Raw genomic sequence first — 17,529 nt, forward strand, 5'->3', positions numbered from 1 at the left:
ATAAATATTCCTTCCGAGTACGCTTTATAGTCAGAAAGCAGCAGCTTCGAAGCTTGCTTCAGCTCTTCCGTGCTCTTCCTGATGTTCTTGACGCTTCCTCCTTTGCTCTTGACATCACCGTCACACGAGGACTAAGCAAGCTTCCTCTCTCACCGCTCTCAGCAGCAGTCTCTCAGTCTTGTTCTTGATCGCGCTTGTTTTCTTCTCTGCGTTGTCTGTTTGCAAACCTCTCCCCTTGGCTTCTAGCTCGACTTTGAGTCGCTCGTTCACCCGCGTCACTTGGTTCAGCTTGTCGACATACTCTTGGGCGAGAAACTCCAAGTGCGTCACATGGTGGTGGGCCATGGCGACCTCTCGCTCCAGCTTCTCCACCTTGTCACTCTTTTCCCTGAGAGCCGCTAGCTCGGCCTGCAGCACCTCCACGCGTCTATCTTCCTCCACCTGCTTCACGTTGAAACTGCTCGCGGAAGAGACCATGGAGGTCTCGATCTTGAGAGAGGCATCACGTCAGAACTTGGCACTACAAGGAGCAAGAAGTACCCCCTGTCTCTCGTCTTTGTCGGGTGGAAGAGGGGGTACCGCCTGTGGCACCAGAGCACCTGAAGGTGAAGGCTTAGGCGCTCTTGCTGCATTCACGTAGCGTCACCAGGTTTAGAATCTTGCTGACTCGCCTCCTCCCTCTTGTCTTGGCTCGCAGCTGGCAGCTCTCGCTGCTGCATCTTCTTCTCGAGGGCTCGGACTTGCATCTCCTTCTCTCTCATCCTCATCCTCAGCTCCTCGTTGGCTTCCGTCGTCTCCTCTAGCGCTCTCTTGGTTGCCAGCAGCTGCTCGCATAGCTCTTTGCATTTCTCGCATTCGTTACTTTCACTGTCTTGTCTCTGCAGAAGACCTTTGATGTCTCGGTTGGAAGCAAGAATCTGATGAGTCAAGTCTTCCAACGCTTTCTTGATCTGTTCTGTGTTCTGATCGTTCACCCTTGAGATGGTGGATGCAACAGACTTTGACATCTCTGTGTTCACGTCTCTTTTTTGGAGGAAAGTTTGAAGCTTCTGAGCAAATCGTTGCTCCTCGTTTTCCATCTCCTTGTCGATGGCGGACAAGGCTGATAGTTCGAGCTCTTTCACATCCTCCCGGTACTTGGAGCTGATAGCAGCATCGCCAGAAAAGGATAGAAGCAGCTTGGAGGTCTCGTCTACCTCGTTGCTCTTTCTTCTACCCTTCTCCTTCTCCTTCTTCTCCACCTGCAGCATGGCCAGCTCTTCATCTTTCGCTTTGAACTCGTCGTACAGCTTCTTGTAGTAGCGCATGCTCGGGTGCTCTCGGCTAGTCTGCCCTGATCCTTGCTCATAGTAGAACACGTTCCCAGCCTCGTCGACCAGCTCCTGCCATCCTCCCGGCAGTTGAGCGTCGGCAGCCTCCTGAGCGATCCACAGGTAGCCTTCCTCTTCGATTCCCAGCGCCTCCGCCATGCGCCGCTCATGCACAGACAAGGACGCCATGCAAGGGCCTACCACCGGAGGCGCAGCAAACTCTCCCTTTTTATTTCTTCCCCGCCCCAACCCACATGCTGCTGCTGCTGCTGCTGGGGCTGGGGCTGCTGGGGCTGGGGCTGCTGCTGGTGCTGGTGGTGCTGCTGCTGGTGCTGGTGCTGGTGCTGGTGCTGGTGCTGGTGCTAGTGCTGGTGGTGGTGGTGGTGGTGGTGGTGGTGGTGCTGCTGCTGCTGCTGCTGCTGCCTGCTGCTGCTGGTGGCTGGTGGTGGTGGTGGTGGTGGTGGTGGTGCTGCTGCTGCTGCTGCTGCTGCCTGCTGCTGCTGGTGGCTGGTGGTGCTGGTGCTGGTGCTGCTGCTCACGGTGCTGGAGCTGGAGCTGGAGCTGCTGGGGCTGCTGGTGCTGGTGCTGGTGCTGGTGCTGGTGCTGGTGCTGCTGCCTCCTGCTGGTGCTGCCTCCTGCTGGTGCTGCTGCTGCCGCCGCCGCCGCTGCTACCGCCGCCTGCTGGTGCTGGTGCTGGTGCTGGTGCTGCTGCTGCTGGTGGTGCTGGTGCTGCCTCCTGCTGGTGCTGCTCCTTCTCCTCCTCTTTCTTTTCCTCCTGCTGCCGCTGGTGCTCCTGCTTCTGCTGCCTCTGCTGCTGCCTGCACTGCCTGCTACTGTTGCTGCTGCTCATAGTGCTGGTGCTCTTTGCTGGTGCTGGTGCTGCTAGGGCTACTGCTTCTGCTGCTGCTGTTCATGGTGCTGCTGGGGCTGCTGCTACCGTCCAGCGTGCTGCTGCCTGCTGGGGCTGTCACTGGGGCTACTTGGGCTGCTGTTGCTGCTCCTCCTCCTCCTGTTCCTGTGCTGCTGCTGGGGCTCCAGCAACTATTTGTTATCTTGTTATTGATTATCCTCCTTCCTCCCGTCCTCTTATTCCTCCTTTTCCTTTTCACTTGTGCTCTTAAACCTTCTCTTCGATTTCCTCTTTATCCGACTGAGTTCGGCTTGCTCCTCCCGTCGTGCCTCTCCTGATCTTATTCTTTTATCATATCGCAGTAATTTGAACTGCGTCTCAGTGTACAATCACTGTGATTGTGCCTAATGAAGTTACAGTTGATCCTTCACCCAGCTTACAATGACTCCCTTGAAACATCAGTGTCCATAACTTGACACCCGGTCACCCCGTTCAACCGTTGAGAAGTGGTGACCTCCATTAAGTTCCCGGGCCGCGGCCCCCGGGAGTCCGAGTGTCGGACTCACTACTACTGGTCACGGCGGGTAGTGACAGTGATGACCGACGCCCGCCGGGCCCGGCGGCCCGGGCCCCCCCGCGACCAGGTCACCTAGGCTAGTACCGTGACTCTGTGACTCGGCCCGGCCCGGATCATCATCCGGGACTCCCCGGATGATGGTCGAGCCCGGGCCCGCCCAGGTACAAGACGGCGTTGGGCGACGGCTCTGAGGCCAGCCTGCACTGGGGGTCTGGACAGAAACTCCGGGGCTCCATGCTTGGACTTGCGACCTGGCGCAATGCGGGAGAGGGAGAAGACAAGGGAGACTGAGAGAGGAGAACGGGAAGGAGATGAGAAAGGAAACTTCGAGAGGAATGAAGTGAAAACTCTCTTTCTTCATCTTGATATCATCACACAAGTTTCAGTCGGATGGAATTCCGCGGATCCGAGAGCTCGTGGAATAGGATCAAGTGCAATGAATCACAGTGAACGGAGAAGACATACTGCTGTAAGAAGTTGGAAGCAAATATGTACATGAGAAATCGAGATATGTTGATGTTCAATTCCTTGCTCGCATCCCTTGTGTTGCTGGCAATCCCTGTACCTTCTACTGCGTCTGCATCAGCTTCGTTGAAGCGGACTAGATCTCACAAGTCTAGTAAGCCCCCAAAAGGTAAGACGAACCCTATCACAGCGGTAGGTCCAGCAACAGGCATGGAAAGTGGAGGAGGAGGCGTCTCCTCGACCCTCAGGTCACATCGCGATGTCGACACGTCTGGTGGGTCATACGCGTTCGCGGGAAGGGAGATCTTCATTCCCGGAGACTTTGACAGCATCAACGAGGGTCTGACCCAAACAGGGAATGGCGACAAGCTTCACATTCAGAATGGCAGGTCAACTGAACCTCTGACTGTCACAAACCTACCCGGCTGATTCCCTTTCAGCTACTCGTTCCACAACATTGCTATGGTCGACCATCGACTGTATGTGACGGGCGAGGAAGACACGTTCGTCATCGGCCCTTGGAGCCTCAAGAAGATGTCAGGCGGGCTCTTTCAGACGCTCTCACTCGGATACAAGGCGCAGGTGTGACGGGTGACGTGCTTGGAGCAGTTGTTCAGTGGTGGGTTAGGAAGGATTGAGTCTCCGCTTCTCGTGCATGGCTAGTTTCTCTTCGGCATGGATCTTTGAGGTCTTTATCTGAGACACGCGTAGTGTTTGCATGCGCTCCTGATCGCGTCCTCTGTCGCAGGATTGTGAGATCCGAGGAATCCGTTGCCTGGTGTTTGCCATGTTCGAAAAATCTGACATGAAGTTTCTTGCTTGCAACATGGGAGGAATGAAGGAGGTTCGACCTATCTCACTGACCGTAGTTTGTCCAGTCCTCACATTCCACAGGATGACGACTACTTTGCCATCAGCGCACTAATAGCGGACGACCAGTGAGAAAGTTCAGTCTCGTGCTAACCCCTTTCACCCTGAAACAGAAGCAAAGCGTTCCTCTTTCGTTGTCGCCTGGAGAATACCGGAGAAATCTCAGAACGACCTCTAAGAAAGCTCGATGTAAAGGTGCAGTACATGAAATTCTTCGTTGACGAGCTTGTAAGGGGTCTATCATCCTCATCCAAGACGACAAGCGGGTAGACCCACTCGCTTATCCTCAACTGCTCGACGAGGTTGTCATTGAAGGAGGAGTGAGGGCAACCGGTTCGTCAGAGGTTCTTGCTCTCTTCTTCACCTTCTCGCAAATTGACAACTCGACGTGAAAGATTCGCTTGGAGCAGTGCAGCCTGCATAACAACGACGTCTCGCTTCACCTCTCGCGAAAGGGAAAGATTATCGCGTCCAAGTGTCTTGTCAGGTGTTGCTAACACTTCTTTCATCTCTTAGGATGACTATCAGTCGCTTTGCAAGGTGTGGAGAGTTCTCCCTATTCAGCGCGTCTGCTTGCATGCCAACGAGTGCCTTGGAGCTTCAAGATTGTGAAATTGTGTGTATCATTGCATCTGTTTGTATCTAGCTGACACCGTTGTCGCATTCTGCTGACTTTGAAGAGCGGAAAACCATGGATGAACAGGAATCGACCTCACGCATTCTTGAGGTTCAAAGATGGGGTTGTTCAATCACTCTCTGCTCGCATGAGTGACAGCTCAGCGACAGGCAGAGGTGGAGAGCTACATCAACAGCACACGGAAAGAGGAGGAGGTGGGTGAGACTCAGTCATCTGATGCTCCAAGACGATCCGAACCCAAGGTCAGCCTGTTCGCCTTCTGGGTTCGGATTGCTCACGCGAGCGAGTGCAGCGGGGCATGCAGACACCGAGGGTCGAGCGAGAGGAGGAAACATCGACATTGGAATCTTCTTCACCCGAGTATTGTAAGTCTTTTCTCTTGCTTTCCCTCTCTCATTTCCCCTCTCCACTCAGCAAGCTACGACGTCGCTGGACGCAATGTTTCTCTGCAGGGTGAGCACAATGACTGATAAAGCGAGCCTGAGTACGAGAGTAGAGGGAGGGAAGGACGGAGATGGGGGACGGAGGTAGGTAGGTAGGTAGGGAGCGAGGGAGCGAGGGAGCGAGGGAGCGAGGGAGCGAGGGGAGCTGGGATGGGGGTGAAGGAGAGAAGCTGACGTACAACTGCCAGATATCAACTCGGCCCTGATGAACATGAATGACGAGCCTGAGAGGAACAATGGCAGGAGACAGAGCAATCCGACTTTGAGGAAGAGAAATCGAAGGAAATAGCAGCCTGAGCGTTCTGACGCCGCCAGCTTCCCAATCAGTTCATTGGTGACTTCTTCAAGTTCCAAGCCTTCACTAAGTTCACAACATTGAATTACTACTCAGATTACATTCGGACGGCCGCCGGGTGACTAGTGACTACAGTACTGGGGTGATCGGACCGTCCGGACCGGGCCGGGGGGGTGACCGGGTCACGGGCGCCGAGTCACTGGCTGAGGGGCCGGGCACTAGTAAGCCAGCTTTACTCAAAGTTAAGTTAAAAATCAGTACGAGGACACGCCTAGCCGGACGTTCGGGGCCTCGGAGGTGAAGTCACTCAGTACAGATATGGGCTGACCCTAAGCATGACCCTACCCATGTCATTGAATGGGAAAGAGGGGGTACCGTACCCTTGTTCATTTCGCTCGAAATACTGCGGTTTCGAAATCAACAAAGTTTCAATATTTGAGTATTTCATGTACCAAATATTATTCTTAATTTTCAAATGAAAAGAAAACTTTTGATCGTGTATCAAAATTCATCAAATTTTGTCAAAAGAGCCGAAGGACGGAAGTTTATGATGTAGGTGGACAAATAACCCCTAGGACCCCTAGGACACCTACCCCTGTAATTGTAGTCCTGGGTAGCCTATATCGTACCCCTACTACCTATACCCAATCTACTTTCAACCAAATACTACCCCCCATTCATACTTGAAAACCACCGGTACTCAACAGCTCTAGACTCGTGCTAGACCTACCCCCACGTTCCGTCACTTCTGGGGTGACTATGCAGCCCCTACCCCTTCTTTTCCCTTCACTCATACGATTTTGGTACACCCATAAGACCAGAACCCTAGCATCGTTGTAGGCTTCCTATACCCCAATCTCACATAACCTGCTACCCCACCCCCTCTTCCCCAACGCATCCCAGCAACCTCCGATCCGAAATTTCGGACTTGTGGACCCCGTCGGACTACCACCCCACCCCTTCTTCACCCATATCAACTTGACCGTCGCCCTGGTATTCATCACCTACCCCGCTAGATCCCATCCGACCTCATATAAAACTACCCCCTATCATACCACTTCCGTACCCCACCCCCGTGTTTCTTACTGTGAAATCTACCCCACCTGGGATTCGGAAACATACCACCCCTCGCAGACCTCCGAGAATCTCAATGGCGCACGACGTGGCTCCGAGAACGGAGGCTTCCCGAGTCGTCGCATGGAGGAGGCGAGGGCGAGGCGATGGAGGGGAGGAGGGGGCAGGACCTGACAGCAGATCCCACACTGAAATGCGCATAAGCATCTAAGGAGAAGGTCCTGCACAGAGATCTTGTGGCGCATATCTTGTCCATTATAGACCAGCATGGAAGACAGTTACAGCAAGGAAGGTGTAGATAGACAACTGCCTTTGTGAATGGAGTAGATGATTTCAGAGACATGAGAGTGATATGTTTTCAGCTTTCAGGGGTGCATCACGTGCCTGTTTACATGCGAGTAGCCCACAGGGTATCCGTAAGAGTTTCACGTGTGTAATTAGATGTTTGTTCGGTTAACTGCTGAAAACAAGCGGAACGGCACGAGTCAGAAGAGTAGTACAGAGATGAATCGATGGATCGATAAGTATTCAGACACAAGGCATCAGAGAGGATCCTAACGATCTCTCGACTCATCACATAGCCTGATGTACAAGCCACTGAGTGAAAGTGTGTTTTAGACGTATCGATGATTTTGGTATGTCGAAGATATCTAAGTCGATATTGATCTGCAGTCTCTAACTCGTTGTGGTCACGTCCAGGTCGATTTGAGTGGAGGCACCAGGCAGAGGAAGTCTTGTCTTGCTGGAACTACTTCTTGAGACTTGCCGCAAGAGCACCTTCCATTTCATGTTTGTGGACATTGCTATGCAGAACGCAGCCGAGATGGTTGCTGGGAGCACTACGTTTGCTATGAGCAGTCTCTCGCGAAGAAGGAAGGTGAGGAATGGAGCATGCATCCCTTGCCGCCATGTCAAGTTGAAGTGTGATGAAGAGAAGCCGTGCCGGAGGTGCATCAGGCACTGGGGTTACCTGCTCGCTCACTCTGTGTGCGTGAGCTGGCGGGAGGACCTGCGATCTCTCGATGCAGACGCACCTGACGGCGTCACTGTCGGTGAGCAGGCAGATGTCGCGAGTGAAGGAAGAGCGAGGCAAATCCAAATGGGAGGCAGAGTAGAGGAGAAGGCGGGAGGTCCGAGTGAAGTGGCCCCTGCCAAGCGACATCAGGTGTCGAGGGCGTGTGAACCCTGCCGAAGGAAGAAGCTCAAATGTGAGGACACGCGGCCTTGCTCTCGCTGTGTTCGCAAGGGAACAATGTGCTCAGGGCCGATGCTCTCTGCGGACGTCATCGAGGATGACAACCAGAAGGTCAAGGGGGGGCATGTCAAAGGTGAAGCCTTCGCTATCGGGGAGAACAAGTTCCTTCCGTTCAATGAGTCGCACCTCAACCGCAGGAGAGTTCAAGTTGCTCAAGCCTGCGTTCCCTGCAAGCGATCCAAGGTGAAGTGCGATGATGTCCGCCCGTGCTCTCGCTGTGTCAAAGAAGGCCCGGTGATGATTCGAGCCTGCTCACAAGGCCTCGGGAGCTTGGAGGGCTTCCAGGCTCATGTGGTTTCTGCTCGTCCAGTCGGTCGACGAGTTCCCTCAAGCTGTGAGCGATGTAGACGATCGAAGCTCAAGTGCGACATGGAGCGGCCATGCCGCAACTGCGTCAGCCATGGCGATAGCATTAAGTGCATAGACTCGAGCCTGGCGATCATCAATGGAGACACAAATCAAGTTGTGCAAGACCCTCAGAAGCCGCCAACATCCTTCAGCCGGTTGGAGTTGTTGCTGCAGGCGAGTGAGGCCGACTGGTCTGCAAGCGATGAGGCAGAGAAGGCACGCACGCAAGCAATGGAAGCAGAGAACGCAAGAGCAGCAGTGCCAGCCTCGTCGGATTTGACGATGCTGGAGAAGCTGGTCAGTCTGACCTCACAACTCGTAGAGGGAAAGTTTGATGGAGAAGGCAAACAAGCTCCTTCAAACGAGCGCCGCATCTCGATATCTCAGATATGTGATCAATGAGCAATGTACATTGATTGAAGCTCATGCTCGCTGACCTTCTACACTAATACGGCGCAACCTCTTGAAGAGGATTTAAGAGGGATCGAAGGAGGGAGGGAGGGAGGGAGGGAGGGAGGATGCAATGGTTGAATGCATGAATAGGATAAATGAATGAATGAATGAATGAATACTTGATGTTTTCTTTGGTCTCCTATCTGACGATGTGTTAATCTTGTCCATCTCTCCTTGCTTCACTTCGCCTGACTGTCACTTCCTGTTCCATTATGTCACAACGCACATTCCTGATCATCTCACCTTCGCAAACGTCTCGTTTGACTCCTCAAGTAGCAAGTCAGCCAGGCTGCGCCCAATCTCATGAGCACCTGAAGGCTGAAGGGTGACAAGGATGCGACAACATTGGCAGATGACGTGGAGAAGGCGAGAAATGAGCAGCGAGGCGACAAAACAAAGGGAGAAACGAGAAGACAAATGGTTGGCTGGCTTATGTGGTGCAGGAGGGAAGAGAAGGGAAGAGGAGGAGAGGTAGAATGACACCGATGATGGTGAGGATGACGAAGCAAAGGAAGCGAAGGAAGCAGTGAAGCAAGGAAGCAGTGAAGGACGACGACGAAGAATAGATCGGGGCTTGAAGGGACAGCGACTGGGGAATGGTGAGGAGGAAGGGGGAAGAGGAGTTCCTCACTGGCTGCTCTGCCTTGTTCTATCGTCGACTGCAGCCAGTCTGCAAGTCAAGCATCATGATCATGATCATGATCGTCATTATCATCATTCAGCTTGAGGACACCTGCATGAGGAAGTTGCTTGGCTGTTGCAACAGCGATGTGTTCCCGGAGACCTGGAGTGTCGACCGTCCCCAAACTACGAGATGAAAATATGAACTTGAGCCCTGCCCTCTCTTCCCGTGTCCTCTCCTCCCCCGCCCCTCTTCGCTTCAGTTCTAGGATGGGCAAATTTCTTGCTCAACGTCTCACCGAACGTAGGCGACATGAACATTTCTTCCTGCCAGGTCCTCAGTCATTTGCAATGACAACCTGAGGCAACCCATGTTAGAGAGGAGGAGGAGAACATGTCTAACCGATGTAGAGCTTTCTTCGTGATGCCGTACGTTCCTGTGCCGAGTTGCACCCTTGTCGCCGCTGGTGAATACAAAGCAGTCTCCTCCGGTCGCTCCTCACCGATCAGCGATCCCTGACCCCACGTTCAAGATTCTTCCTCCTCCCTGCGACTCTATCACTCAGGGTCATCGTCCCGTCATCCTCACCTTGGCCTTCTCTAAGAGAGGAAGCAGCTGCTGCGACAGAAACAGCGGCGCCTTCTCTCAGGCTGGTCAGAGAGGAAGAGCGACCTGCGGAGGAGGCGGAGGAGACTCACAGTGACATTCACAGCCATAGCCTGTCAGTCAATCAGAGGAGCGGCAGCTTTCATGTCCTGCACCTCCTCGAAGTCTTGTAAAGTGATATCTTGAAGCCTTAAAAAAGTCAGGTAAAGCAACGAGAGCAGTCAAAGCAGCTACTGCTGAGGTTTTCACCGGTCTGGAGTGCCAACAGCTGCATTGTTGACAAGAAAGGACAAGGAGGCCTCGCCTTTCAGCAACTCCACCACTTGTCTCCTTCCTTGGGAAGTCGCGATGTCTGACTGTGTCAAACTTATCAGCACGTGGATGCAGCAGAGGAGCAGCTTCGTTTGTTCCTGCACGATCGTGACTCTCCCTGCTTGCAACGACGACTGCTTCTCCTTGAGGACAAGCGATCAGAGGTCACGTGACCCACACCTCAACTCACAGCAGCCTCCTTCAACGAGTTGAGTTTGGCTGGGTCTCGACCAACCACTGTGACGGCCACTCCTGAGCACCCCCGGGTCCTTCAGACAAGCTCAACAACTCAGACGTTACCTCGGCGTGCAAGCTCCAAGCTTAGAGCTGCTCCGATGCCTGGGAAGCAGACCTCATTCCTCGCCTGCCGCTGATGCCCGCTGACCTGACGCGCCTCCTGTGACCAATGCATTCATGTTCTCTGAAACAAGCGAGTGAGAACACACCAAAGCAGGTGAGACATGACGTGAAGATGAATGCGAGATGAAAATGGAAATGATGGAAGAGGGAGACAAGACAAGCAGGCAAGGGATTGCATGCATGCATGCATGCATGCATGCAACTATGTATCTATTCATGCGTAACAATATATGTGTGCTTGTGCATGTGTGTGTGTGTGTGTGTGTGTGTGTGTATGTGTATGAATGTATGTAGGGGAGGGAGGGAGGGAGGGAGGGAGGGAGGGAGGGAGGGAGGGAGGGAGGGAGGGAGGAGGCGATAGAACTAGGCATGGAAGTTTGTGGCAAAACTTTGCATGTCAACTTGTGATTCAAACTTCCCAAAGTTCAGCACCGCTAATTCCGTCATGTTCGGGGCAGCCGCAGCGGCATGGTGAGGATACATTGGGAGGGATGGGGAGAGAGTGGAGGATGTGAAAAGTAGAGGATGAGCATGGGTTGGTGAGCGAGCATGAAGTCGAAAGATTTCTTGTTCGTTGTTTCCTTTCCACCGTTGCTGACCATGCGGCAGGCATTCGACGCTTCATCACTCTGCCCTGCCCATAGCTATGCAACGACGCACAGGGAGGACACACTGGGAGTGCAACGTGTTGGAATACGAAGACGGAGCCAGTCATGCAGCCTCTTGGAACCTTGATGGTCTTGACGCTCTTTCAGGTTTCTCGGATTGTAAATCTCCGGACCCCAGGAGCGTTCATCGCCAGCGACATCTAGTCTATCCTCAGCTGAATCCTGGTGATGAATGGCTGTGAAGACAAGATCTCTGACATCCTGTGCAGGAGGATTCTTCACTCATGGGCGAATGTATGACGGCGAAAGATCCAATGTAGGAGGAGGAGATGAGGAGGGGAGGGAGAGAAAGGGAGGAGAGGTTTGAAGTTTCTGGTCTCATATCGTCTTGGACAGGCGCTTCCTCTCGTGCGTGGAACTCTTGAACCGTGGACACACAACACATCAGGGTGGAAGTTTGAGAACATGGAGTTCTGATGTCTCAGCACAATCACGCAAAGGCATCAAAGAAGTCGTCTAGCGCTTCTTCCTCCCCATCGAAGGATGTGCAGCTTGTGCAGGTGTCGTGATCCATCTGCATGCGATCAGGGCGAGTTTGAGGGGGAGGGGAGCGAGAACATGGACGAGGGTCAGGGAAGGACGGGGCGGAAGAAAGGACAATGGTCGAACCTTATGGGAAGTATCCGGAGAAGGTGGGAGAGGATGTGCTTGTATCCACTCTCGTGTATTTCTAGCAAACAAGTCAAACGAGCGAGACATCATCGCGACTCCTCCTCTCACCTGCACCACCTGGCGTTGACCTCGCATCGTCTGCAGGTGCAAGTGAAGCCATGCATATTGGCTATCGACCTTTTCCTCTCCGATGCTGCTCTAGAAGGGTCCACGTAGCTGATGCTCAGCTCCTCCCCCCGGGCGATCGACCTCTTGGCGACAACATCTGCGAAATCCTCACGCTCATCAAGGGAGCATGGCGTGCTTGCCGATATTGGAGCAGGGGAAGGAGCAGACAACGTGGCAGTTGGGGTCACAGTCATGGTTGATCTTGCTCTGCAGACGAAACAAGCAAGCTGACTGAACCTGATTTGCCTGTCAATCCTTGTCCAGTCTGCTTCATCACTTGCCCCAAAGATTCCTTTCATGATTTCGTCGATCTTGTTCGCCTTGTATTTTCACGTCACACTCTTTCTATACTTTCCTTGTTACCGGGATCATCTCCATACCCGCAACTTGCGCACATGCCGACTGCACCTTGTGGAGAAGAGCAAGACGTCGCTTGTAGCGACTGAGACGAGGAAGCAACAGGAGAAGGATACCTCTCTCCTAACCTGGTTCCTAAGGTTGCGCATGTACAGCTCGAACTGAGAGATTTGACGCACACGCGTGCTGCCAGCACGTCACATTCGTCCTCTTCCTTATCCAATATCAGCTCACGCATTCGCACAGAGAATCGCAAAGATTGTCATGGTCTTCTTGCTCTCGAGCCAGCAGCATTCGTCCTGCCCCATACCGAGCGCCTTGAAGCTTTGTCATCCTCACCACGAGCAAGATATCTTACCTTGTGCAGAGTTGAAGTGAAGTGCTCGTAGTCGACATCGGGCAGGACAGAATGAGGAGCCGCGACGGCATGAGCGAGAAGCTTGAGTGAGGTCAAGAGCGCGAGATAAGGCTCAGAGGTGGGCTCACATCATGATACGCGTCGTCAAGCTCCTTCTTAATGCAGCTTCCCGGGCTCTTCCTTTGCCCCCGTCTGGCTGTTTCAAGGATGGAGCTGACGATCTTGACGACAAGGCCTGGAAACTCCTCGAGGGCACCCACCTCTCCTTTTCCTTCCACCGAACTCATCGAGCAAGAGTCAGGTCCACACGCGCGGATGAGAGCGACGAGATGGTCCCGACGCTCCTGGTCGTCGCATCGCGCGGGGCAGCAGACGGCATGATACAACTCGTGCGCTGCCTTCCTGCAAGCAGGGGAGCAGAACCCCACGAACCCGCACTCGCACGGGACAAGCGCCTTGTCCGGCCACAGCTCGTTCACCAACGGAAGCTCAACATCCTCAGGCCAGGATGCAAGCGATCTGCATGGTTCGAACCATCAGTGATAGAAGAAGTAGAGCTTGGTAGACATGCATACAACAGGAAGACTTGAGCACATGACACGATTCATTTGCCGAACGCAGGCAAGCGAAATCATCTCATACTTGCAGCAATGATGGCAATGCTGTAATGTCGAAGTTGTGAAAGCGGCTATCGGGACTTCCGTAAAGATGATTTCATCCTTGTTGATCTACAACATTTCTTGAGACCACAAGCACACAACTCTGCTGAGACGCTCAACTGACCTGTTGTGATGCCTCTAACCCGATTCCCTTGTTCTCGGTCTGTTTCAACTGACATGCGTAGCGTGAGCACATGTAAACTGATCCATCTTGGTTTCACCTTAGCTGGAGGAGGCTGAAATGCCTTGTACCAAGCAGCTCTGTCCATTCCTTTCATCTCTGCGCGGTCACAACCGTTCTCAGATCAAGCATCGTGAACATGGTATTTCTTCCTCATGTCAGGTTGCAGCAAAGCATCTGTTACTTCAGCTCAAGTTTTCATCTTCTTATGTGAATGCTAATGAACTCACAATGCTACGATTTCCCTCTTTTATCTCCCTCCATCAGATTTCCCTTGCTGTCTTCGTTCCTGCCACATCCCCTCCTCAACTCTCCTCCCACGCCTGTCACTCCTCTCCTCGTCTGGTTCCCCTCTCCTCTCCTTGCTTCATTCTCAAACTTGTCCTCCATTCTCTCCCTTGCCGCAAACTTGCTGCATGACCTGCCCTCAGTTTGTAGATGATGAGGGCGATGAGTCAAACTCATCCAGGGGTACCTTTCCCTGAAAAAATGAGGGTGGGGTACCGAAATACCCCGGTATGAGTGGGGACGAGGGGATCTGAGCACGTGCGGAAGCCATGGCGCGATCGCGAGGAGCGGTGAAGAAGGCGAAGGCGCATGTAGTGACTCAGAAGCAGAAGAGAAACCCTCTCAAGCCCATCAGTAAGATTCTTCCAAAAGCTGTCAGGTGACTACACCATCGGTTCATCTCATCTTCACACGTGTATTTGTCTTCCCTGTTTCCAACACTCTCTGGACGATTCCCTCGGACATGTCTTTTATCTTAGTTGTTTCTGAAGCTTTGACTATGCGATGCAGTGTCTGGAAGGGCAAAGACACAGTCAGATCAAACTATGAGAAGATGGGCTTGGCAGCGGAGCTGAACAGCGACGCATCGGTAAGTATTGCTTCAACACACTGGGAAAATTTTAGGGTGCTAAACAAGACACTTCGTCGTCAGATTGCGACATGTCTCTCGACTCGTGAGGGGTTGATAAGAGGGAAAAAGTCATCATCGTTGTCACTCAGCAGTGGTCAAATTCAGGTACAGGAATGTGTTGATGTGCTTCCTCTTTCATTCACGATCACGAATCAATAGATTGCAGAAGCTGGCCTTCCTTTGAAAGAAGAGCTTCCAGCAGACAGCAAGTACCGAGAGGAAAGAGACGCTATAGATGAGGCAAGATTGAATGATTGATCTGCTAGATCATGGTGGCGTACTTTGACTGAAAGCTGTTACAGGAGATGCGAGCCAGGGTTGAGAATGCTGCACCTTCTCGCCTATTCATGTTTGAAGGAGACCAGGTCCTAGCGCAGCAAGTGCTTTCTGCCTCGTTCACTGTTTGATGGACAGGAGTTCGTTGAAGCGCTTCAAAAGAAGTATGGAAACGATTACGAGAGGATGGCCAAGGACAGGAAGTTGAATCGATTTCAGGTGGATGAGCTGAATACTGTGCTTGCGTCATGCGGGTTGACTGCTTGTTCCTTGCAGCATACGCCAGGTCAGATCAGAAGAAAGGTCGAGAAATACCTCAAGGTGAAGGAAGCAGGCCTTGTCGAGGTGTGTGGGTTGTGCTTTAGAGACTTGAAACAGATTTACCATTGTACAGAAGCGAGGAATTGCCACAAAGCTGCCATGCCATACCTGGAATGCTGGAACAGGCAAGAAGAAAGAATTCTAACATGTAATCCATGCATCATCGATAACAATATCATTTGTAAATTACATTGGTGTACACTGTTCAATTCACGGAGGCTTTATGGTTTCAAGTTTGGCGTCACGCGGGCCGTGACGGTCACGGTTGGCGCGGGGCGCGGCCCGGTCCCGCCCTCAGGGGGGGGGGCTCTGGCAGCAACTAACGGCCCGGCCCGGACCGAAGTTCGGACTTCCGAGTCCGGGTACGGTACGGCGCGGCGTATCGACTCCCCGGGCCCCGCCGGGCCCGCCTGACGAGGAGTCATAACCGGCCGAACAGCAAAGCCAGTCAACACTCATCTGTTGAGCCTCGGAGAAGCCTCTAAAGGGGTGGGGTGGTGGTATATCGGTCAAACCAGCCTGGGGTGGGGTACTCCCGTTGACATTCGAAGAACCGGTACTTTCGTAGGCTCCCACTGAGTGAGAATGTGGAGGAGGTGGGGGTGGGTCATGGCAGTTGAAGAGTTGAAACGATATGATTGAACGGGCCTTATCTCATCCCAAGAGGGGTGGGGGTACAGGGATTGTTCCATTTGGGGGTGGGGGTGAGGTGTAGTTGACTTTGGGCCATGGGTGCAGCAGCATGCAAGTGTGAGGAGCGCGATGGGTCAAGAGAAGCGGAAGATGGCGGGAGACAGAGAGACAAGACGGTGATAGGTAAACACCCTCATGCACAACTGAGGCTTCCAGATGGACTGAAGAAAGTGAACATCCCGAACAGGAGGGCGTTTGTTCCAACTCATATCGCGCCCAGGGAGTTTCACACAGTTGGAGTTGATACCTCAGAGGCGTCTCATCGAGACATCAAGCACAGCTCGCCTGTCAAGCTCAAGAGCTCGAACCTTCTCCAAGAAACTTCTCCGAGAGAACGTTTGAACGCGATGATACGAGAAATGCAAGTTCATATGGAATGTCAACAGTCACGGATTGTTGACGGCGATCAAAATCAAATGAGAAAGTCCGGGGACAGTTTACAAGTTAGGAACGTTCAACCCATTGATGAATTCTTGTATCCCAGGGTGGCAGAGCAGAACAATGCTCATAACAAGGAGATGATAGATCGGGTCCTTTGAGTTGTGCCGGGTAGCTCCGTTATTATTCTTTAGAAGGCGATGTGAGGAATCACTCGTTTACGAGTATTTTAAGTTATGATTAGAAGTGATGTGTTGGAAACAGGAAGAAATAAAATCTATGCTGTGTGTTGGAACCTTTTTGGAAGGAAAGAGAGGGGAAAGTCATGTTGTCCATCTGTTCAGATCTCGCGCAAGGAACGTAAAAGATGAAGTACTTCGCGAACTGCAGCATCAATGAGTGAAAACCTAACAGATCACAGCAGGTACATTCGGCGTGACTGGGAAGATGCTGCTGGGAGGGAGACTTCGCTTTTCGTTCCTCCAGCACTGAGGGCCAGACATACTGCGCCATCTGGTCATTCAGGTCAAGTGCCTCTCGTGATGCACCTTGACCAGCTCAGTGTTGACTCTCGTCCGGAAGGTGTCGCTCAGGCTGAACTTCTCTCTCATGCTGTCGTCCTTCCCAGCTATCTGCACCATCGCCTGCAAACGCCGTCACACCAGCCTCTTCTCCTCTTCCACCAACCGTATCGGAAGCAATGCGACCTGCTCGCTCCTCCTCCTCGGCTGCTCGAACGCGATCAAGACACCCTGCCGTCATGCTGTGAGGGGAGAGAGCAGCTCCCGCACTCGCGTGTCTAAAAGGAGCGAACCTCTGCCTCGCTGCTCATGCGCCACAGGATTCTCTTCGCACCGTCGCTTCCTGAATGTCGCGAGTCACGGCGATCGCGACGGCATCAGCTACCTCTCTAGCTCCTCTGCCTGCTTGGCGAACAGAAGGGACCTGCATGGGGGATGAGATCGTCTGCGTCCTGGACTTGCTTTCACCTTGATCGCACAGCTTCCTCGAAGTTCTTGTTCACGCGCTGCTCCGTGAGCTGCCGCCTGCTGTCAAGTTAAGGCGCTTCTCAACCAGCTGCTTTCCCACAGCAACTCAATCTCGATAAACTTGCGCGCTAACATCTTGCGTCTCGCTGCCTCCCTGAGTTCAAACTAGACCACGCTCAGTGAAGTAGCTTACGAAACAAGCTTGAACGTGGATAGATCACCTGTGTTTGATGGTAGATAGATTCCATCTTCGTCATTCTGGAGAAACAAACATCACATGAAGGCGTTGCGGATGCAATCACACATGAGCTTCATCTAGATGAAGTCCATGACTCAAGTTGGAGATGACAGTCGAAGAACGTCCTTTCTTCCCTTCTCATTCCTGCCCTCCTCTGCTCTCCTTGATCACCGTTGCCCCCGTTCCTTGAATCTCTTCTGTTCCCCTTCCTCCCCCTCCTCCTCCTCCTCTTGTC

At 52.8% G+C, this 17,529-nt stretch overlaps 7 protein-coding genes across 7 annotated transcripts; 4 read left to right on the forward strand and 3 right to left on the reverse strand.

Annotated features, from left to right (window-relative positions):
- Positions 1–208: 208 nt before the first annotated feature.
- Positions 209–1,501, reverse strand: GUITHDRAFT_87868 (hypothetical protein; the record flags this gene model as incomplete). The annotated part of the gene is made up of 3 exons (XM_005830025.1): positions 209–489; positions 541–599; positions 647–1,501. Coding segments are annotated over 3 exons (1,193 nt in total), but the record flags the coding sequence as incomplete, so codon positions are not given.
- Positions 1,502–3,412: 1,911 nt separating this feature from the next.
- GUITHDRAFT_110830 (hypothetical protein) lies at positions 3,413–4,144 on the forward strand (the record flags this gene model as incomplete). The annotated part of the gene is made up of 5 exons (XM_005830026.1): positions 3,413–3,591; positions 3,643–3,784; positions 3,831–3,890; positions 3,951–4,046; positions 4,097–4,144. 5 exons carry the CDS (start codon positions 3,413–3,415, stop codon positions 4,142–4,144), a joined length of 525 nt encoding a protein of 174 aa, XP_005830083.1.
- Positions 4,145–7,620: 3,476 nt separating this feature from the next.
- On the forward strand, positions 7,621–8,526 carry GUITHDRAFT_110831 (hypothetical protein; the record flags this gene model as incomplete). The annotated part of the gene is made up of 1 exon (XM_005830027.1): positions 7,621–8,526. The coding sequence occupies one exon, from the start codon at positions 7,621–7,623 to the stop codon at positions 8,524–8,526; it is 906 nt and encodes a 301-aa protein (XP_005830084.1).
- A 205-nt stretch (positions 8,527–8,731) lies between these two features.
- Positions 8,732–10,533, reverse strand: GUITHDRAFT_110832 (hypothetical protein; the record flags this gene model as incomplete). The annotated part of the gene is made up of 13 exons (XM_005830028.1): positions 8,732–8,779; positions 8,821–8,866; positions 9,209–9,247; positions 9,498–9,557; positions 9,602–9,652; positions 9,702–9,745; positions 9,788–9,838; positions 9,898–9,918; positions 9,961–9,994; positions 10,055–10,260; positions 10,308–10,369; positions 10,418–10,456; positions 10,503–10,533. 13 exons carry the CDS (start codon positions 10,531–10,533, stop codon positions 8,732–8,734), a joined length of 732 nt encoding a protein of 243 aa, XP_005830085.1.
- A 1,042-nt stretch (positions 10,534–11,575) lies between these two features.
- On the reverse strand, positions 11,576–13,577 carry GUITHDRAFT_110833 (hypothetical protein; the record flags this gene model as incomplete). The annotated part of the gene is made up of 12 exons (XM_005830029.1): positions 11,576–11,659; positions 11,755–11,815; positions 11,866–12,245; positions 12,289–12,333; positions 12,411–12,468; positions 12,517–12,599; positions 12,641–12,721; positions 12,769–13,042; positions 13,085–13,159; positions 13,283–13,368; positions 13,424–13,471; positions 13,521–13,577. 12 exons carry the CDS (start codon positions 13,575–13,577, stop codon positions 11,576–11,578), a joined length of 1,332 nt encoding a protein of 443 aa, XP_005830086.1.
- Positions 13,578–14,037: 460 nt separating this feature from the next.
- Positions 14,038–15,141, forward strand: GUITHDRAFT_140689 (hypothetical protein; the record flags this gene model as incomplete). Its single annotated transcript, XM_005830030.1, has 7 exons — positions 14,038–14,147; positions 14,279–14,357; positions 14,421–14,504; positions 14,702–14,764; positions 14,814–14,894; positions 14,952–15,020; positions 15,070–15,141. 7 exons carry the CDS (start codon positions 14,038–14,040, stop codon positions 15,139–15,141), a joined length of 558 nt encoding a protein of 185 aa, XP_005830087.1.
- Positions 15,142–15,724: 583 nt separating this feature from the next.
- On the forward strand, positions 15,725–16,228 carry GUITHDRAFT_110835 (hypothetical protein; the record flags this gene model as incomplete). The annotated part of the gene is made up of 1 exon (XM_005830031.1): positions 15,725–16,228. The coding sequence occupies one exon, from the start codon at positions 15,725–15,727 to the stop codon at positions 16,226–16,228; it is 504 nt and encodes a 167-aa protein (XP_005830088.1).
- Between the last annotated feature and the right edge of the window lie 1,301 nt (positions 16,229–17,529).

Source organism: Guillardia theta (genome assembly GCF_000315625.1).
Source record: "Guillardia theta CCMP2712 unplaced genomic scaffold GUITHscaffold_48, whole genome shotgun sequence".
NCBI classification, from domain to species: Eukaryota; class Cryptophyceae; order Pyrenomonadales; family Geminigeraceae; genus Guillardia; species Guillardia theta.